The sequence below is a fragment of the Podarcis filfolensis genome (genome assembly GCF_964270895.1).
Source record: "Podarcis filfolensis genome assembly, chromosome: 1".
NCBI lineage: Eukaryota > Metazoa > Chordata > Lepidosauria > Squamata > Lacertidae > Podarcis > Podarcis filfolensis.
In genome coordinates this window covers 66,803,646-66,821,712 of record NC_139604.1, presented here as the reverse complement: position 1 = coordinate 66,821,712, position 18,067 = coordinate 66,803,646, and the positions used below count along the sequence as shown (strand labels likewise).

Genomic DNA, 18,067 nt, shown 5'->3' with positions numbered 1-18,067 from the left:
TAGAGCGGCTCTCTCACTCTCTCCTACAGGCTAATTGAATAGCTCCTATAGCTGGGAGTTCAGGGAGGAACTGATGAAGCTGGTCTTTAAACTGTGGCTGAGACTTAATAAGAACAATTTTTAAAATTCATTTGATCCCATCTATGAGCTGCTTCCCATAAAAAAAATCAAATAAAGCATTACGAAATTTTTGTTGTTAAATTTACTTACATTAAACTCACTGTATTGTTTACATTTCTTAAGGTGAAGATGCAAATAATTATATTTCAAAAGACTCTGCTCACCTTATAGAGAAAAAGCAGGATGATACAGAAAATCACAGTCATCAAATGGATCAAACTAATGTAAGCATATCATTGCAGTAATACCGTGATGCAATTCATGTTTTTAATAGAGACGTACTATTTTATTGCAACGTGCTATATTTAATTTGTTTTATAACATCAATGCTTCACATACAATATTCTGAACAGGTCTAGAATTAACTTTCAAAATGTGAAAACTTCGTAAAAACATGGGTTAAGTGCATGATAAATATAGGATTCAGAACATAAAGTACCGTATTTTTTGCACCATAACACTCACTTTTTTCCTCCTAGAAAGTAAGGGGAAATGTTTGTGCGTGTTATGGAGGGTATGCCTACGGGTGGCATGCCTACGGATTTTCCTCCTCTAAAAACTATGTGCGTGTTATGGTCAGGTGCATGTTATAGAGCGAAAAATACGGTAGCTTTTTATTTTCTACATTCCAATACCCAACAGGTGGAGATATGACTTCTCCAAGTGATCACCAGGCACAACCTAAATCATGGTTGAGACCTGCTGTTTTTATTATAATACTTGGTTTGTTTTAAACATGTTTTATGCAGCAATAAAACTGCTAACCAGGGTCCAGTATGGTTTCACATTGGATGGGGGACTGTGTGTTGAGATTCCTGCACTGCAAGGGGTTGGAGTAGATTACCCGTGCAGTCCCTTTCAACTCTACAATTCTTTGATTCTGTATAGTGTTAATTCTGCCAGTGTTTAACTGTAATTTAATGGTTGGTTTTTCTATGTTTTAATTGATTCTTGTTTTCATATGTAAGCTGACTTGAGTCCCGTTAGGGGGATAGGTGGGATATAAAATCTTCTTCTTCTTCTTCTTCTTCTTCTTCTTCTTCTTCTTCTGCTTCTGCTTCTGCTTCTGCTTCTGCTTCTGCTTCTCCTCCTCCTCCTCCTCCTCCTGATTTCATCAACAATTATTGTTAGATCTCTGAGCTCTTCCAAACTCTACACATATTATATCATTGATGCCCCGTATAGGCACTTTTCTACAGCAATAGTATATTATCTGCTTATGTTTTGTTGATGGAGCAAATACTTCTTTTTTGGCCCTTCTCCACAGTTCTGCTCCAGCAGAAACCCAGGATGGTGACAGGAAGACAGCTGTGTTCATGAGGTTCCTATTGGGCCTGCTGTGGTACAGACCCCCCCCTTTCTAATCTGTGCCCATTAGGGAGGATTGTGTGTAGCAAGTGAAAAGGGAAGACTTAGCTCCACATCCATCTCACCTTCCAGTTTAAGCAGAGGCGAGTGGAAATAGAGATACACTCATACCAGAAGTCAACATGATCAAGAAGTACAATTTCCTTTTAATTATATGATAGTTATCTTCCCATAAAATCATTAATGATGTTGTTTTACACAAATATCAGTATCTGCAAAGAAGTACTAGTTCTTGTAACATATTAGTCTTTGCCCTAGCATTGCTAACATAGGCAAAGATCACTGTTGGACAGTTAGTCCTCATTTGGCAGTGGTGTCTGAATCATGGATATGAGCATGAGGGTATAGAAAACGAAACAAGAGAGAAGCCAAATAAAAATATAAAGTACTAGATCCACAGGTTCTTGAACAGCCAAGAGTAGATGTTAGCTGCCAAATAGTGCTCAAGAGTTACTACAGTTTTGTGTTGTGCTAAAGTCTCCTCTAAGCCCAATTTGGCAGTCAGAATATCTGCTTGAATGAATGGGGCAGACTAGCGAATATTTTAGGGATTCTGCTGGGAAAGTAAGGCTAACAGAGTTTTATGCATTATGATAATAGAGCAATTCCTGAAATTATTTTAGATACCACAGATTTGGCTCATGTTCATTATTCTGATGTGACGTTAAGTGTTTTTTTGAGCCAGAGATCTTGGGCAGTTGCTCCTGCACAGCAAGTAATCATTCTGTGGTTGTTAAAAACCCAGTGCTTCAGATTACATAAATTTGTCCCAGAGTATCAGGAGGCAACCACCTTGCTGAATCTAGGCTGGTCTGGATTTGGTCAGTGCCTGCATGGTTGTTCATATGGGCACCACATGTATTCTCCCTTGGATGATGGAAGATAGGTGGGATATACAAGTTGCTAAATAAATCCTATTTTGTATACACTATCTTACCTAGTCTGATCAAGTTTAGCAATGTCCAATCATATGCAAAGTGATTACATTAACTAGCCTCAGAAGATTGTGGACTTATTTAAATATAAAACTAAATACATATAATAAATTAGTATTTTTATATGTTATACTTTTCTTATACAGATGGAGACAGCTCCTTCATTAGAACTGATTCTAACAGAAGACCATGATTCATTAATGGAGAAGATGAACAATTGGAATTTCCAAATATTTGATCTTGTTGAAAAAATGGGAGACAAATCTGGAAGAATCCTTAGTCAGGTTGGTTGTTCCTAGATATATGTCATATGTTACACACGAACACTTTCTAGGCTTTGTATGTGCTATTATAGAATTATGCTATTTTTCTAAGCTTACATGTTCAATGTAGGAAATGTTGTTTTGCAGTTAGAGAACTTTGGAATACCCCAAAGCGGGGAGGGACAAACCTGTCCCGTAGCAACCCTACTTTTAAGCCTTGATTAAAAAAGAAAGTAGAGAGCCCTCTTCATGCATTCTGTAACTGTGTATAGTAAACATTCAGCTTCCTATACTTGTGAAGACGAAATTTATTTATTTGTTTGTTTGGCACTGTTTTCAAAAAATTACATCAAAGCAACATACAAGAAGAAAGAACATACAAGGAAGAAATCACATGTGGAGGAATCTAAAGGTTACCAGAGCATAGTTAACAGAAGTTAGGCTAGCCTGTCCAGATAGGGCAGGCATGTCCAAAGTCCGTTTCGGGGGCCTAATCTGGCCTGCCGATCGGTTTAATCCGGCCCCTGTGGCAGTTTGTTTTCTGGGGTAAAATCCTAAAAAAAGCTCAATAACTTCATTCCTAAAAAAAGTCAACAACTTCAGTTGGCCCTTTGGTCGGTCCCCACAGCCCTTCACTTCATCGAATCTTTGAAAAAAGTTTGGACACCACTGAGATAGGGGCATAGCTAGGCCCCCAGCCCAAGCTGATCGAAAGCACTCTGCATCACTGAAACTTTTACCAACGATGTAGTGGATGCAGAATGAAACAAGGGGATGGCAGAGCAAACAGATTCATCTCTGCTTTTCTCCCCTCACCATATACTTCCTAGTCACAGCTCCAGATTGCCTTAAGAGAGCTCTGGTCAGCAGTGAACTTCATTAATGTTCATGTAGATGTTGTGCCATACTGTAGTCAGCAGCTTAGAAAATGGAGTGGGAGCTGCCAGAGGAGATTCAGCGCAATGTTTAAAATATAAATAGTTGCATGTAAGCCTAATAAATATCACACATTCTTGTGAATTATACACAGAATTCTTTTAGAGAGCAGGAATTAGATGGTTTTTACTAATTAATAACTAAACCTCTTTGGTTAGGAAACCTCAATAATTGGTTAGTAAAATGCATTAGGTTTTAACTTAAGATATCCATAGCTTGATCTGCTTGCATAAGGTGAACCACTGATCCTTTCCCTATACCACATCCCATATTTTAAAGAGGCTCTTCACCCTCAGGAGCAGCTTTTGAGGAAGAGGGGTTTGCTATGTTGAGGAGTGAATGAGAAAACCTGCTCTGCTAGTGCTTATACTTTTTGGGATTCAGACCTAACAGCTTTACCCACTTCATTGTTTATTTATATTATACATCCTAACGTTCTTAGTATTCAATATATTTGAGCCTCATATTTAATTATTAATTTTAAAAATCTAGTTTTCTTTTAAAAGACAAAATGTAAAACCTAAAAAATGAAGCATAAATAACTGTACATTAACTTTCCTTACAATGAAAATAATTATATTCTGCATTCAGGTTGCATTCACATTGTTTCAAGACACTGGTTTATTCGAAATTTTCAAAATTCCAACTCGGCAATTCATGAACTACTTTCAGGCACTAGAAGATGGTTATCGAGACATTCCCTGTAAGTAATACCTTACAACATTAGGATTATTATTTTTTTCCTTTAAGCCACACTGCGTAGTTTATCATGTTAGTCCTATTTTCAAATATCTAATGCTGCGATGTAATACTATGATAATGAAGGCTGGGTTTCTTTTCTTAATGTTTTTCATACGTTATGGAATAATAACAATAAATAGATTTAAATTGCTAATACTGTGATAACAAAAATGGATAAAATGAACTGTATGCGTGTAAATCATTTGCTAGCTTCGCAAATACAAGGAGATATTAATCAGTCTTGTACAAAGTTTAATGCTGAAACTTTTAAATAACTTGGACTATCTTTTAATTTTTATCCTTTATTCTTTCTCACATGCACCATCAGTATTCAAACCCATCTAAATAAACTCCCCCCTCCCACAGTGTTAGAAACCAAGATATGACAGCTAGAAGCTAAATGGTACCTTATGGGTGCAACAATAGAATGTCTAGGTGCGCTATTTTATAATAGGAGTACAAATCTGAAAATGAATGAACTGCAGCTAAAATATTATGTACATTTTCCACATGGTCTAGACTTTCCCCTGCCCACCCCCTTAATATTCTTAAGAGGGTCTCTTCTTCAGTCTTCAGAGAGTAGCTGGAAGTGGGGAAGCAGAAAAAGGTCCTCCTTTTCTTCCACTCTGCAGTTTTAATCTGAAATCTTAGGCACAGTACTGTGCCCAGAGCTCAAAAACTGCTCACCCTAATGAAATTCCCTGCCGCAAATGTGCCTAGAACAATGGGAGTTTCAAACACTGTCCTCCCATTCAAGGAATTTTAGGAATTTTAGTTTTCTTGGTGGTAGAATGCTGGGGGATTTCTGACAGAATTATCAACAGCCACCTTAAGCATTCACATATCTATTTCTCTTATTGCAGACAAACTTTAATTTTGAAACAACTCTTACCTTCTTCTTTAACCCTTCCTTTACTCTCCCATGCCATTATGCTTGTCTGCAACATTGTTGAAATATTATTGAAAAACTTGTGTGGAAGATACTTTGAGATACTTAGCTCAAATAGCTGTTTTGTAGCAGCTAATACACTCCATGCTGAGCTTTTTTTGGTACTTAATTGTGGGGTTTGAGTACCTTTATAATGTTGACACATTTGTCACTCCCCCCCCCCCCGTACTGTCATTAGAGGGTGGGGGACCTTTCTGGCCAGTAGGCCAGATCCTTATCTCCCCTGGGGGAGGGTGCATGGGGCCATCAGTCTGTCAATCATCTGTCCCAGTTGCCTCAAATGGGGCGGGGGGTGGGGAGGATGTCTGAAAGCCCCATATAAAAGGAAGAAGTCCTGTGTGCAGGCAATGCTGTCAAAGGGCCAGATTTTTTACCCCACCAGTAAGGAAGTGTATGAGCTGGCTGTGAATTACAAGAAAACTAAAGTCATAGTGTTTTCAAGAAACTATAGGGTCCATAGATGCTATATGGATAATCAAGTTGATCTAACAAGTTAAATGTCTTTAAATACCTTGGCCTTATTTTTCAGTCAACAGGGTCATGGGGAGCAGATCAGAAATATGCAAAGGAAAAAGCATCTCAGAGTGCCAAGATTCTGACACGCTTTTTCCATACGAAAGGAAAATACCATCAGCACTTAAAATGTTTAAATCTAAACCCCTAGCACAGTTATTATATGGGGCTCAGATTTGCATCTTTGATCTACAGAAGCTGTTCAGTCTAAATTCCTAAGGCATTTTCCCCCTCTTCCATCCTGTGTTCCAAGTGCTTCACTGCTAGCAGGTTACAGATGGTATGTTTAGTTTATATTATGATAACATTTGGATTTAATTAAAAAATCTTATTTTAGATCACAATCGAATACATGCAACAGATGTTCTTCATGCTGTTTGGTATCTTACAACAAGACCAATTCCTGGATTTCAGCAACTATATAGTGATTCTATAACTGGAGCGGACATTGGTATGTGACTTCGTTTGGTCTTCCACAGAGACCCCCCCACCATAATATAAAATGAATATATTTGAAGTGGAGGAAATGTCTCCTATTTCTTTCTCTTATTACTTGTAGATTTCATGGTTGAAAGATAGAACTAACAGTCTATGTCATTTACAAGCACTGTGTGTCTGGTTTTAGGATAATTGATTGAATAATTGCTGACATGCTTTGCTTCCTAGCCAAGGAAACTGTTTCACTTAGATCTCTTATCCAGAATGAGACCTATATCTTCCTGCAGTGGTCAGCATGTTTCTAGCAACTAAAATACATTAGGCTAATATTTCTTTATTTAATTAAGAAATGAAACATCTCAGACTAAAAATATCTAAGGCTAAACTATTTAACTTAATTAGAGCTTTTCCTAATTATTCCAATGTAAAAATGAAATAGTCCTGAACATTCAAGGTCTTACTTTAATTAATATATACTCATCTTAAAATGTTCTGTTAAGTTTAACCCAGTATGACTTAAAGGAAATTGTTTAGCTTTCGTTTTACACAATAGAGATAGTGATAGTAAGGCAATTTTTAAAAAAATTATGTATTCTTTATATAATAAAAGCATCATAATATCTTTGGGGTGGGGGGAACTTGAATCGCATGTGTGTCTTAGAAGGAAGTATCTATTTCTGATGCATCGCAATTACACGGGATCATTCAGATGCAAGAAATACAGCTTGAATCTTCATTGTAGCTGCTTGAAATTTGTACAGATTTCACTAACATTGAACAGAAAATGAAGTCATTCTTTTTGTGCAGTGGAATAGTGGAATTGAGAAGTATTTTATTTATAAACAGAGAAAATGATTTTTGGAAATAACATTTTAAAAAAATCATTCAGAAAAATACCATTTCATTTTTGTAAATGTACGCCTGAAGTTAAGATAGTTAATAGTGAATGATATGCATGAATTAGGCATTTGCCACACCCTGCTTATAATATCATCATCTGATTTTGTTCACTAGGCATTTTAACGCATTTTAAATGACAACTGTACAATACAATTTTTGTTGACATATATAAATATTCATTACAATTTGTCCTCTTTAAATATGATTTCTCTGGCTATTGAGTGGTAGACTTCACTTTCAAGGGCTTCCAAATCCAGAAATATGTAACACGTGATTTCTTTCTCTTGAAGAATAGTCATTACCAACTTTCTGGTTTTTTTACTTTTTAAAGATTATATTTTAAAATTTAAACTCAACACAGTGAAATCTGTTCATTGATGGGTTTAGCATAAATATTTATGAAGATGCTATCGCTGAATATTCTTAAAATGTAAGTTCATGTCTGTTTTTTCCCCAGATACAGAAGATGATATTTCAGCTGACCGAGTTGCCTTTATTTCCTCCAGGAGTTGTGCTATGGTTGATGAAAATTATGGATGCTTGGCCTCAAATATTCCAGCCTTAGAATTAATGGCTCTTTATATTGCAGCAGCTATGCATGATTATGATCATCCTGGCCGTACAAATGCTTTTCTGGTAGCTACAAATGCTCCTCAGGTAGGATGTTTTGTCTTCTGGAATGTTTCTGGTATTCAATTCAATTCCTGAAATTTAGCAGACACATGCATTAATATTTGCTGGCTTTTAAATGTGTTTGATATATGGGTACTGTGCTAAAGGAAATCATGCAAAATCATATATTTCCAAACACATCAGAACAAACAAGATTAATAGTAATACACATACCTCATCAGTGTTCCAATTATATAGTCTTACTGCACTTTTATAACAGGATTTTAAAACATAGCTGGATGTAATAGCAACAAAGTTAAACATTGTAATAGGAAATTCCATTCTGAATAGCCAAGCAGGCTTCATAATTGAATATTGTATTCAAACATAAGAAAAGTTATAAATGTAATACATAACATAAATAAAACTGATAAACCCTACAATATACCGTATTTTTTGCCCCATAAGACACACTTTTCCCCCTCCAAAAATGAAGGGGAAATGTGTGTGCGTCCTATGGGACGAATGCAGGCATTCGCTGAAGCCTGGAGAGTGAGAGGGGTCGGTGCGCAGATCTCTGCAAGCCATGGGAGCGCTGGGCTCCCGTGGCTTGCGGAGAGTTGCCTGCATGCCGAAGGCTGGGCGCGCTGAGCTCAGCTCGCCCAGACTTTGCACGGCTCTCCGCAAGGCGCGGGAGACCAGCGCCGGGCTCCCACGGCTTGCGGAGAGTTGCCTGTTCTGGGGGCTGGGGTCGGGGGAAGCTCGGGCTTCCCCCGCTCCAGCCCCGCACCTGGGGGGGGAAATAATTTTTTTTCCCTTTATTTCCCCCCCCAAAAAAACTAGGTGCGCCTTATGGGACGGTGCGTCCTATAGGGCGAAAAATACGGTAGTTTTGCTCAAGAAAGCTTTTGATTGCCTGGAATGGGATTTTCCCCAGTGGGCACCAGGACACTACCAAGTGCGTAATATTGTTCCTCCTGTTGCTTGAGGCAGGAAACCTCATCATATCAGCTTTTGGAAATACCTGGCTAGGATTTGATTTTGTAATACTGGATTAAATATAACTGATTTATAGGGCCATCCTTTGGTTATTTAGTTTGACTGTTTAAATATTTTAAAAACATTTGGAGGAAATATCACAACCACAGTTCTTCCCAATATTTTCAGGTACAACAAACTGCCAGCAGATTAATTGTAAAACATGGACCTGCTTGTACATTATCTTTGCTCTGAATTATCTCTGGAGTCAGAAATTTTATTTGGTCTATACATTTTTGTGAAATGTCAATCTTTAAAGGATGTGTATTAATTTTGCAGGCTGTGCTGTACAACGACAGATCAGTTCTGGAAAATCATCATGCTGCGTCTGCATGGAGCCTCTTCTTATCTCTGCCAGAATATAACTTTTTGCCTAATCTTGATCATGTACAATTCAAGCGATTGCGATTTTTAGTGATTGAAGCAATTCTTGCTACAGATCTTAAGAAACATTTCGATTTTCTTGCTGAATTTAATGCCAAGGTTTGTAGCCCAAGTTTATGCCTGCATGCAGGCTATATACCATAATGATTAAAACTTTACGTATTTAGCTACCGTATTTTTTCGTGTATAGGGTTTCCCCCCAAAAAACAATAGGTTTAAAATTGGGGCTCGTCTTATACACGGGTAATGCTGGGGGGATGTTTTCTTAATTTTGAGTCCCCCAAAATAGGGGGCGTCTTATACATGGGGGTGTCTCATACACGGAAAAATGCGGTAAGTTTTTTTAACCACTAAGTCAAAAAAATCTTTTTAAGTGATGTACAGAATTATAATAATTATCAACAACATGCAGATAAGCTTAACAGAATTTACATTTGCATTCATTTGCTGAAATAAATTTTTTTTAGCAAGCATGCAGTACTATAACAATAGTATTCGTAGGCCAGAAATTCCAAAGCATGGATGCCATACTGAAATATTAATTCCTCATAGATATGGAACAAACATTATATGGCACTTGTAAAACTGCAGATCAAGCAGTCAGGTAGGTACATGAGGGAAGATTATTCTCCCAGGCAAGTGTGTCTACAACAGCAGCCTAAAGCTGCTATTTTCCATACACTTACTGGAGAGGGAGACCCATTGAACTGGGAGTCATGAATAGTATTGATTGTGCTGCACAATGTATAAAATAAATAATGCTCTTCCTTATATGATGAATGCCAAGTCCACTGAATCTAATGAAAGAAATAGACTGTGGACGTTAGTAAACCAAAATACTAAAAACTGTTTTTTCTTCCAAACAGGCTAATGATGTAAACAGTCATGGTATAGAATGGAGTAATGAGAGTGACCGTTTATTAGTGTGTCAGATATGCATCAAGCTTGCAGATATCAATGGTCCAGCAAAAGTTAGAGATCTGCACTTGAAATGGACAGAGGGCATTGTCAATGAATTTTATGAGCAGGTAGGCCTGGGAAATCAGAATTTTTGAAAGATTTGTATAGTTTAAAGAATTCTATTCATATGTTTTAGTTATCTCTATAGATATGTGCATATGAAAATGTGCTAATAATTCTGTACTCTTTCAGTGAATTCCACAGACAGGCAGAGGAGTCACTCAATACTTGTCAAAAACAGTGGCTAGACCATGGCCTTTTCTAACCATGTGGTGTTTCAAGAAACCACAAGTAATCTCACAGATGAGCAAGCAAGCCATAGCTTGTTTCTCCAAAGCCCTTGTTTGTTTCCCAGCTGCTCTTGCCTTGTGCTTCTGTTACTTGATGAGCATCTGAGTTGGTGGGCCAGTCAAATCGTGGTTTAGCTAGGCTGTTGAGTTCAGACATAGTGCCAAACCAGAATGAAAACAAGTCATAAGCCAATAAGCAGCATTGCTTTGTTTCCAACTCTGCTGTTTTGCTACTGCAACAGGATTCCACTTGTGCAATGCAGTGTCCCCCTCCTCTTCCCTGCAGCCCCACTTGTACCCTCAAAATGTCATCCAGGGGGTTAGGGAGGAAATTTGCGGGGAGAGGAAAGGGAAGTCACAGTGCATGAGTGGAATACTCTGCATGCAGTGTTGGATACTACCCCATAGCTTCACATCATAGTTTGCTGCCAGAAAGCAAACTGTGGTTAGTCTGCTGGGTTGGACCAGTCAGATATTCAAACAATTTGCACTTTGCCTAAACAAAATTTGACTTAGCATTAATGTGTGGACAAGGCCACTATGTTTGGTGGGATGCTGATGGTTTTAAGACAAAATACATTCCTGCTTTCCTCCTTTCCAAGCAGCTGCATTAGGCTGTTGGGAATTTTCTAGCACCTGAAGTTAATTGATGAGTTATCTTTGTTGAGAGAAAATGGATTGTGAACCCTTCTCACTTTCCTTGGTAATCTTTTTAATAATTGCTGCAAATGCCTCTGTATAGCACCTGGAGAATACCATGTTCTTCCACTTGGTCATAACTGATCACCTGTCAAACAACAAACAAGGGGCACCCAGTGGTTTTTATCACTCAGGACATTGTTTAATTGGTTTAATTATGCAAAAAGATCTGCACAGTGTATCTTTCATAAAAGTTCTGGAAAACTATCACAGCTTTATCACAGATTAACTGTTGGTTCCTAGATAATTTTCTTAATTTAAGTTAATACGTGTGTGTATAAAACTGTTTTAAGTGTCCTTTTGAACTAAGTAGTTGGATTTACTACTCATCCAACTAGGGGCTATCGGCAGTGTTTGAAACTCCCATTGTTTTAGGTGCATTTTGCAACGGAATTTCATTAGGGAGAGCAGTTTCTGAGCTCTGGGTGCAGTACTGCACCTAAGATTTCAGATTAAAACTGCAGAATGGAAGGAAAGGAGGACCTTTTTCTGCCTCCGCACTTCCACCTACTCTTTGAAAACTGGAGACCCTCTTAAGATTATTAGGGGGGTGGGCAGGGGAAGGACTAAACCATGTGGAAAATGAACATAATATTTTAGCTGCTGTTCATTCATTTTCAGCTTTGTATTGTTATAAAACAGCATGCCTAGACTTTCCATTGTTGCGCCCATAACCAAGGTTTAAGGTGCCATTTAGCTCCTAGCTTTCATATCTTAGCTTCTAACACTGGCTATTGGCATAACTATAGCTTAGTAGGAAAAGTGCAACTGTATCCAGTTGTATCATCATGCAAAAGTCTGTTTTCATGACCAATGATTACTGGCTATCAGCATATGGCAGCTGTAGATTGTAGCAATACTTATTTAAATATTGTATTTACATGCTGGGCATGGCACAAATCAGCTTTATATATTCCATGACTGCTGCTTAGAAAGTGTGATTACAGTGTAGTTTCATAAGGAAATATCTGCTGATAATGTGTTCTTTGTGATGCTCTATAAGACTAGAACAAATGTAATACAACTCCTTATTGAAATATTGGCTGTTCATTTTTGTTTTATGTGCTCCAGTTACCAAACTTTGCACTGATACCCAATCTTTTCTAAGTGTTTGTATTTATGAATTTACAGGGAGATGAAGAGGCAAGTCTGGGATTACCCATTAGCCCTTTTATGGATAGACGTTCTCCTCAACTTGCAAAACTACAAGAATCTTTTATTACTCATATTGTTGGTCCTCTCTGTAACTCTTACGATGCAGCTGGCTTGCTTCCAGGCCAGTGGATTGATCAAAAAGATGATGATATGGAAAGCTCTGAAGATTATGATGAAGAAGAGTTGGACAGTGAAGACGATGAGATGGAAGATTTAAGCACAAGTAAGTCTAAAGACTTACTTAAACTACATATGGAATTTTAAATGGATTTGGATCTAGTTAACTTTGTACATTTGTTGGAAGCTGCCTAGAGTAGCAGATGGGAGGCATATAAATAAATTGTTGTTGTATGATCCAGATATCATAGTAAAATATCACCATTACAAGTATCTATAAAGGGTAAAGTTCAAAGCTGGTTGAGTGAACTTTCCCCATCTTCTCTTCCTCCCTGAACACCAGCAATCTGTTTGATAGAGTCCCCTGACCCTGTGGAACATATCTTGGGGGTGCACGTGAGGCTGCAGGTGAGAGGGAAAGCCCCATTTCACCAGCAGAATTCCCTTGGATCTGTGCTGCTCATTCAAACATTGCACCAAATTCCTTCATATTCCCATTTCCAATTACAAGTTCCCTTTACCCCCCAGGTCCTTTCTTCCTGCCATCTCACAAAGCTCATCTTTCATCATCATTCTGAGCACACAGACCATTCTCCTTTAAGGGCATCCTGTTCCCTGTTTAATCAGCTAGAATGCCTGACAAAGGCGTATTCATAGCCATTCAGGTTGGTTCAGTATCACCACTTTCCTAAGCATAAGGAAAGTGTTTCATACTTGTTTAGCTCTCTTTTGAAAAGTGGCATTTCCCTCTTTTGCAGAACTACAGAGAAGAAAAAGCAGGCAGCGAATATTTTGTCAGCTGATACACCATTTGAATGAAAATCATAAAGTATGGAAGAAAGTAGTTGAAGAAGAAGAACTAAATAAATCAGAAGAGAGTAAACAGTCAGAGAACACATCCTTATGTCAAGCAGATGAAATTCAGGTTATTGAAGAAGCAGATGAAGAAGAGGAACGACATCAAGGAGCAGAAAAAACATTTTAAGAAGCCTTCAGAATGATGTACAGTACTGCTCCAGAAATAATGTATTATTTCGCATAATGCTGACTTTAGACTGACACAGTGAACATAACTGTAAGAGAGATTTGAATACTGTGAAAGGACATATTTTCTCTTAACAGTATCCCACTCCTATGCACTTTTACCACATGGAATTTGAAAACTTTATTCAAAGGTTGAATATTGCATTCCATAATGCAAAGATCTTATGCCCAAGTTGGTGTTCAAATACCTTGTTTTGCTGTCTTGCTGAAAACAGCTTCTTAATATTAAAGTATATACCATTTTTGAGGAAAAAAATTTAGCTGCCTTATTTTACAAAGTCACCAGAAGTATTTTGTTTATAGGACCTACCAGTAATTGGGCTTAATACCAATACATGTTTTGGAATTTGTATTTTATTTTTAATGTGGATTCAAAAATCACTGTTTCTTATCTGTCAGTATGAATGTTACAGTTTACACCTGTTTGATTTGCAATTGTTTTATTAATTAAGTTTTCTTGGATTGATTTAACCATTAGATGACTGCAACCAGAATAGATTAATTCTGGATTTTGTGGTTAAAATTTAATCCCATGTGCATCAATTTGATGCTTTTTACTGTGGTGCACAACCTGCCATTTTATTTTATTTTGAAAATGTTCAGGTTTGCAGTGAATATCCAGGCTAGTTTGCTAAATAAACACCTGTTGCCTTGTTTTCATTGTTCTGTAATAGAACACAAAAGCTATCTCACTTTTGATAATGAAGGGACTGTATTCTTTTAGTCAATAATATTATAAATATGTTCCACTCTTACTCAGGATTCATGTTTAGAAACGTGACACAACAGATTTTATATTTACAATATTGTGCTAATGCTAGGTGTTCATTTAAAAAAAAGAGAGTCTACTTTTTCTTTGTATGTAAACCTTTGAAGAATTAAAAGATGGTTTTCTATAAACAATTGTTGTTCTTCACTTTGCAAAATAACAAGCACATGGTAAATATTCCTGCTTGCAGTAACCACACATTAGATTTAAAAAATAATGAAAATACAATAGTAATTGAAGTCCAGTCACATGCCCAGGTTATCTGTTGTCTGCTCATTTTAGTTTCACTTTACATACAGCCCATATTGCATTGGGCAGTAAGTCCTTGAACTGTGTGCCTGATTAAAGCCCACTTAGCTTGTACTCTTTTTGGAAGAAACATTAACATTCTTCTGAAATGATGGGGAGGGACAGTAGCTCAGCCATAAAGCACATTCTTTTCTATACAAATGGTTCTAGCTTTGGCACTTTCACATAAAAAGGAACAGGTGAAGCAGAGAGATGTCTACCTGAGAACCAGGAGAGCTTCTGTCAGCCAGAGTACACAATATGAGATTTGATGTTCCTTTGCCTGCTGTGTGTCTAGAAGCAAACCATATAATATCTATCTCAAAATAATTGGTTTTGCTTACAAGCAAATCTATGCAGAGTGAATTACTCAATTAAAACTCAGATGTTTAGGTCGCAATCCTTGCTGCCTGGATTGGAACAACCACCAGTGGGTGGGTGGGCAGATTACAGGTCACTAAAAGCCTGGAGTTGGTACAGTGCTCAAGCCCAGATTGGGCCTGGGTTCTGGGGCAGCTCAGCCTCTTCCTGCCATCAGGAAAAAAACCAATGTTGTGGCTTTTTGCTGGTGGCAAGCCTGCCACTACCACATCTACCCCACCTGTTCAGCAGTTGGAAGTGGAATCCACATATCGGAGTGATGACAGCACTATGCAGGCAATGGCCGGAAGGGCTGCTCTGTCCAATCCAGCCCCACCCCCTGCAGCCCAGGGCAAGAGGGCGGGGCTTGCATTACGCTGCCAATCAACTAACTTTACTGTTGGCTGGGCAATAGCGCTATTTGAAATCTTAAATTTCATATCCAAACAAGATTCTGTGAACCACCCTGAGATTTAATGATGAAGGGCAGTATATAAATCTAATAAATAACAATAATTATGTTTACTAAAATTCTGCATCTATTAAAAATCACTAGCAAAACTCTCTAACATTAGTGGCCCTGCACACCCTGCCTTAATTCTGTTAATCAGATTCAAAATCAGTGCAAGACCCATTGCATTCCCCCCCCCCCCAAAGTGTGAATATGTTTCTCTGCCTTCTCTAAGGGCAAGACCAACCATGTAATAATAATACCTTAACACCAACATAAACTTTCAGGTCTTTATATTGGAAGACAAAAATTGTCAGAACACTTAAGTGTAAGTGATAACTGAATTGCACTCTAGATAGATTTTGCTCAGCCTTTCCAAACTATTGAAATATAATGCCAGCTCACCCTCTAATAACAATTAATATAGCTCAACCTGCATTTATAATCATTTCTGTTTTTCAGAGCTGAGCTCAGTCAAAATGAAAGCCAGCTTTAGTGAATTCCTAGAGCACCATGCTGGAAAAGGGCAGGTTTTAAAACAGTGCAAACTCCTCCAATAAAACAGATTAATGATCAAAAACTTTTTATGTAATTCTATATAAAGTGTATGATATAAATAAAAAGAACATTTGGACTTGCTATCTAGGGGTATGGCAAGAGGGCTGTAAGTATCATTAGGATTTTTATCCTTTTCTTAAAAAGCAAAAAAGGAAAGAAGGGTTTAAAAATATCAAGGGTGTGTGCTTGGAAAAAGAAATTGGAGGCTTTCATCAGTTGTGTGAAAAAGCCAGCCTGCATCCCACCTCTGGAGCTACAGAGGTGGGCAGACATGCCCTGGCAGTTGTGTGGAGCTACAGAGGTGGGCAGACATGCCCTGGCAGTTGTGTGGCAATCCCTGCCACCACCCCAGCTCCAAAGGTGGGTGGAACATTGGGGATTGATAGCTGCATGCTTAAAGCCCCGGAAGAGCCTTGGGCATTCAGAGCCAAACTGGGAGCAGCCTTTCCTTGAAGATGCTCAGGGTGGTCTCAAGCATCCAGAAAACATAGGGTCCCTTTCAAGCAGCTGCGCCCAGCCTGGCATGCTTCCCACTGGCCCTTTCTTTTGTTAACATAGTGGGACCTGCTTCTGAGACTGAATAGGTTTGTCCCGCACAATTAAAAAAGCTTTTGATAAATTAGAATGTTAGATATTACAGCTGTGAACTGGATCTGTCTGAGGCTTGGACATCAAACCACATTTGGTTCAATCTGGGAGTTGGTCAGATCAGGTTGCGGCAGCCCCAGGGTGGGTCCACCCAGAGTGATCTGGGACTGTCGCAAGGGCAGTGTTTGTCTGGCAACGAGGAAAGAGGAAGAGACCAGCCTCTCCTGCCACTGACCATTTCTAATTAGGGTTTAAACCCCTGATTAAACAGTTGGTGGGGAGGAGGACACATGAATGTGCAGGCTTCAAATAGGTTTGAAGTGCGAATCTGGGTCAGGGTGGCTCTGGATCACCTAGGATCAGATCAGAGCAATTCTGAGCACTGGATCAGGTGCCACTCAGGAAGATGGACCATTATTAAACACCCTTAGACATGTTTAACAACATATTTCTCAAAAACAGAAACTTTATAAACTACCATGTTCGGATGGTGACCTCACAGTATTTAGCAAGACACTTTCAAATTTTAGTCACTTTTCATCCCACTGTTACCTTTCTTTAATAAATGCTGATGGCCTTCTTAACTTTACGATTCACTGAATGATGCTAACATTACTTTGATATATAAGACTACTTTGTGCTGACTGATCTCTCTTCTGAAGCAGGTTTCTAATATCATTGCTGCCTCCCTTGCTAAAAGATTAATTAGAATAATAACCAAATATGTACACCATACTCAAGCAGATTTTATATCTGGACATTTGTTATAAGGAGGGCTTTTAATATAATCAATACATGTAGTCAAAATGCGGGTAACACCTCTGGATGTTCCTTAGTGCTGAAAAGCTTCTGAACATCGCAGATGGAAAATTTTATTTTATTTATTATTTTATTACTTTATTTCATACCATGGTTCCTCCTGAGCCCTAGGAGTGTGTTGGCAGTGAGAAGAGGGTGATATATGCAGCACAACAGACCTGCAGTGCTACCAGTCGGTCTTACTCTCCTGTAGTTGCTGCTGAGGTACATTAACGCAATAACTTATGAAAAGTGCCCCAGCGTTCCTCCATTCAACCTGCACCTTTGTGGTTTAGTAGCAGCAGCCCACACTTTCCCAGACCTCAGAAGAGTACGCTGGTTACTCACAGTCCAATCCTAAACTCCCAATAGCCCAAATGCCAACCATTTCGGCACATGGGGATTCTAAAACCCTGAGGCTGGCAAACAGCCAAATTATTCAGAATAAAGGTAGGAGAAAAGCTGGCAGAGGTACAAACAGAATACAAAAATAAAACCGAACCCTGTAGCTCTAAAACTGAACTTACCGTAGCCTATTCTTTACACTCCTCCTTCACATTTACTCACAAAGAATCGACAAGGCTGGGCAGCTTCACAGAAGATCCCATCTTGGAACACTGGTGCTGGAAAAGGAACTGGATCCCCTGCTCTTGGAAGGGGGACAAGTTGCAAGAAGCTTGCTGGTGTTGGCATCTGTCAGCTCAGCTTTTTAAAGGCTCTTTCCCTGCTTATTATGAGAGGTGGGGAGTGTGGCATTTGCCCTCCTAGGTGGGCCATAAGGAAAGGGTTAAAT

The 18,067-nt window shown here is 38.5% G+C and overlaps 2 protein-coding genes across 2 annotated transcripts in view; one reads left to right on the top strand and one right to left on the bottom strand.

Annotated features, from left to right (window-relative positions):
* PDE3B (phosphodiesterase 3B) overlaps window positions 1-14,362 on the top strand; it is a gene marked incomplete at its 5' end in the record, with an annotated part of 48,340 nt that extends 33,978 nt beyond the window's left edge. Inside the window, 9 exons of the mRNA XM_083589446.1 lie at window positions 244-344; window positions 2,570-2,707; window positions 4,214-4,325; window positions 6,163-6,276; window positions 7,621-7,820; window positions 9,093-9,296; window positions 10,064-10,225; window positions 12,278-12,524; window positions 13,177-14,362. Coding sequence (XP_083445572.1) covers window positions 244-344; window positions 2,570-2,707; window positions 4,214-4,325; window positions 6,163-6,276; window positions 7,621-7,820; window positions 9,093-9,296; window positions 10,064-10,225; window positions 12,278-12,524; window positions 13,177-13,403 — 1,505 coding nt within the window. The 3' untranslated portion in view covers window positions 13,404-14,362. The remainder of the gene's footprint in view (window positions 1-243; window positions 345-2,569; window positions 2,708-4,213; window positions 4,326-6,162; window positions 6,277-7,620; window positions 7,821-9,092; window positions 9,297-10,063; window positions 10,226-12,277; window positions 12,525-13,176) is intronic.
* PSMA1 (proteasome 20S subunit alpha 1) overlaps window positions 1-18,067 on the bottom strand; it is a 355,542-nt gene that overhangs the window by 54,090 nt on the left and 283,385 nt on the right. The window lies entirely within an intron of this gene.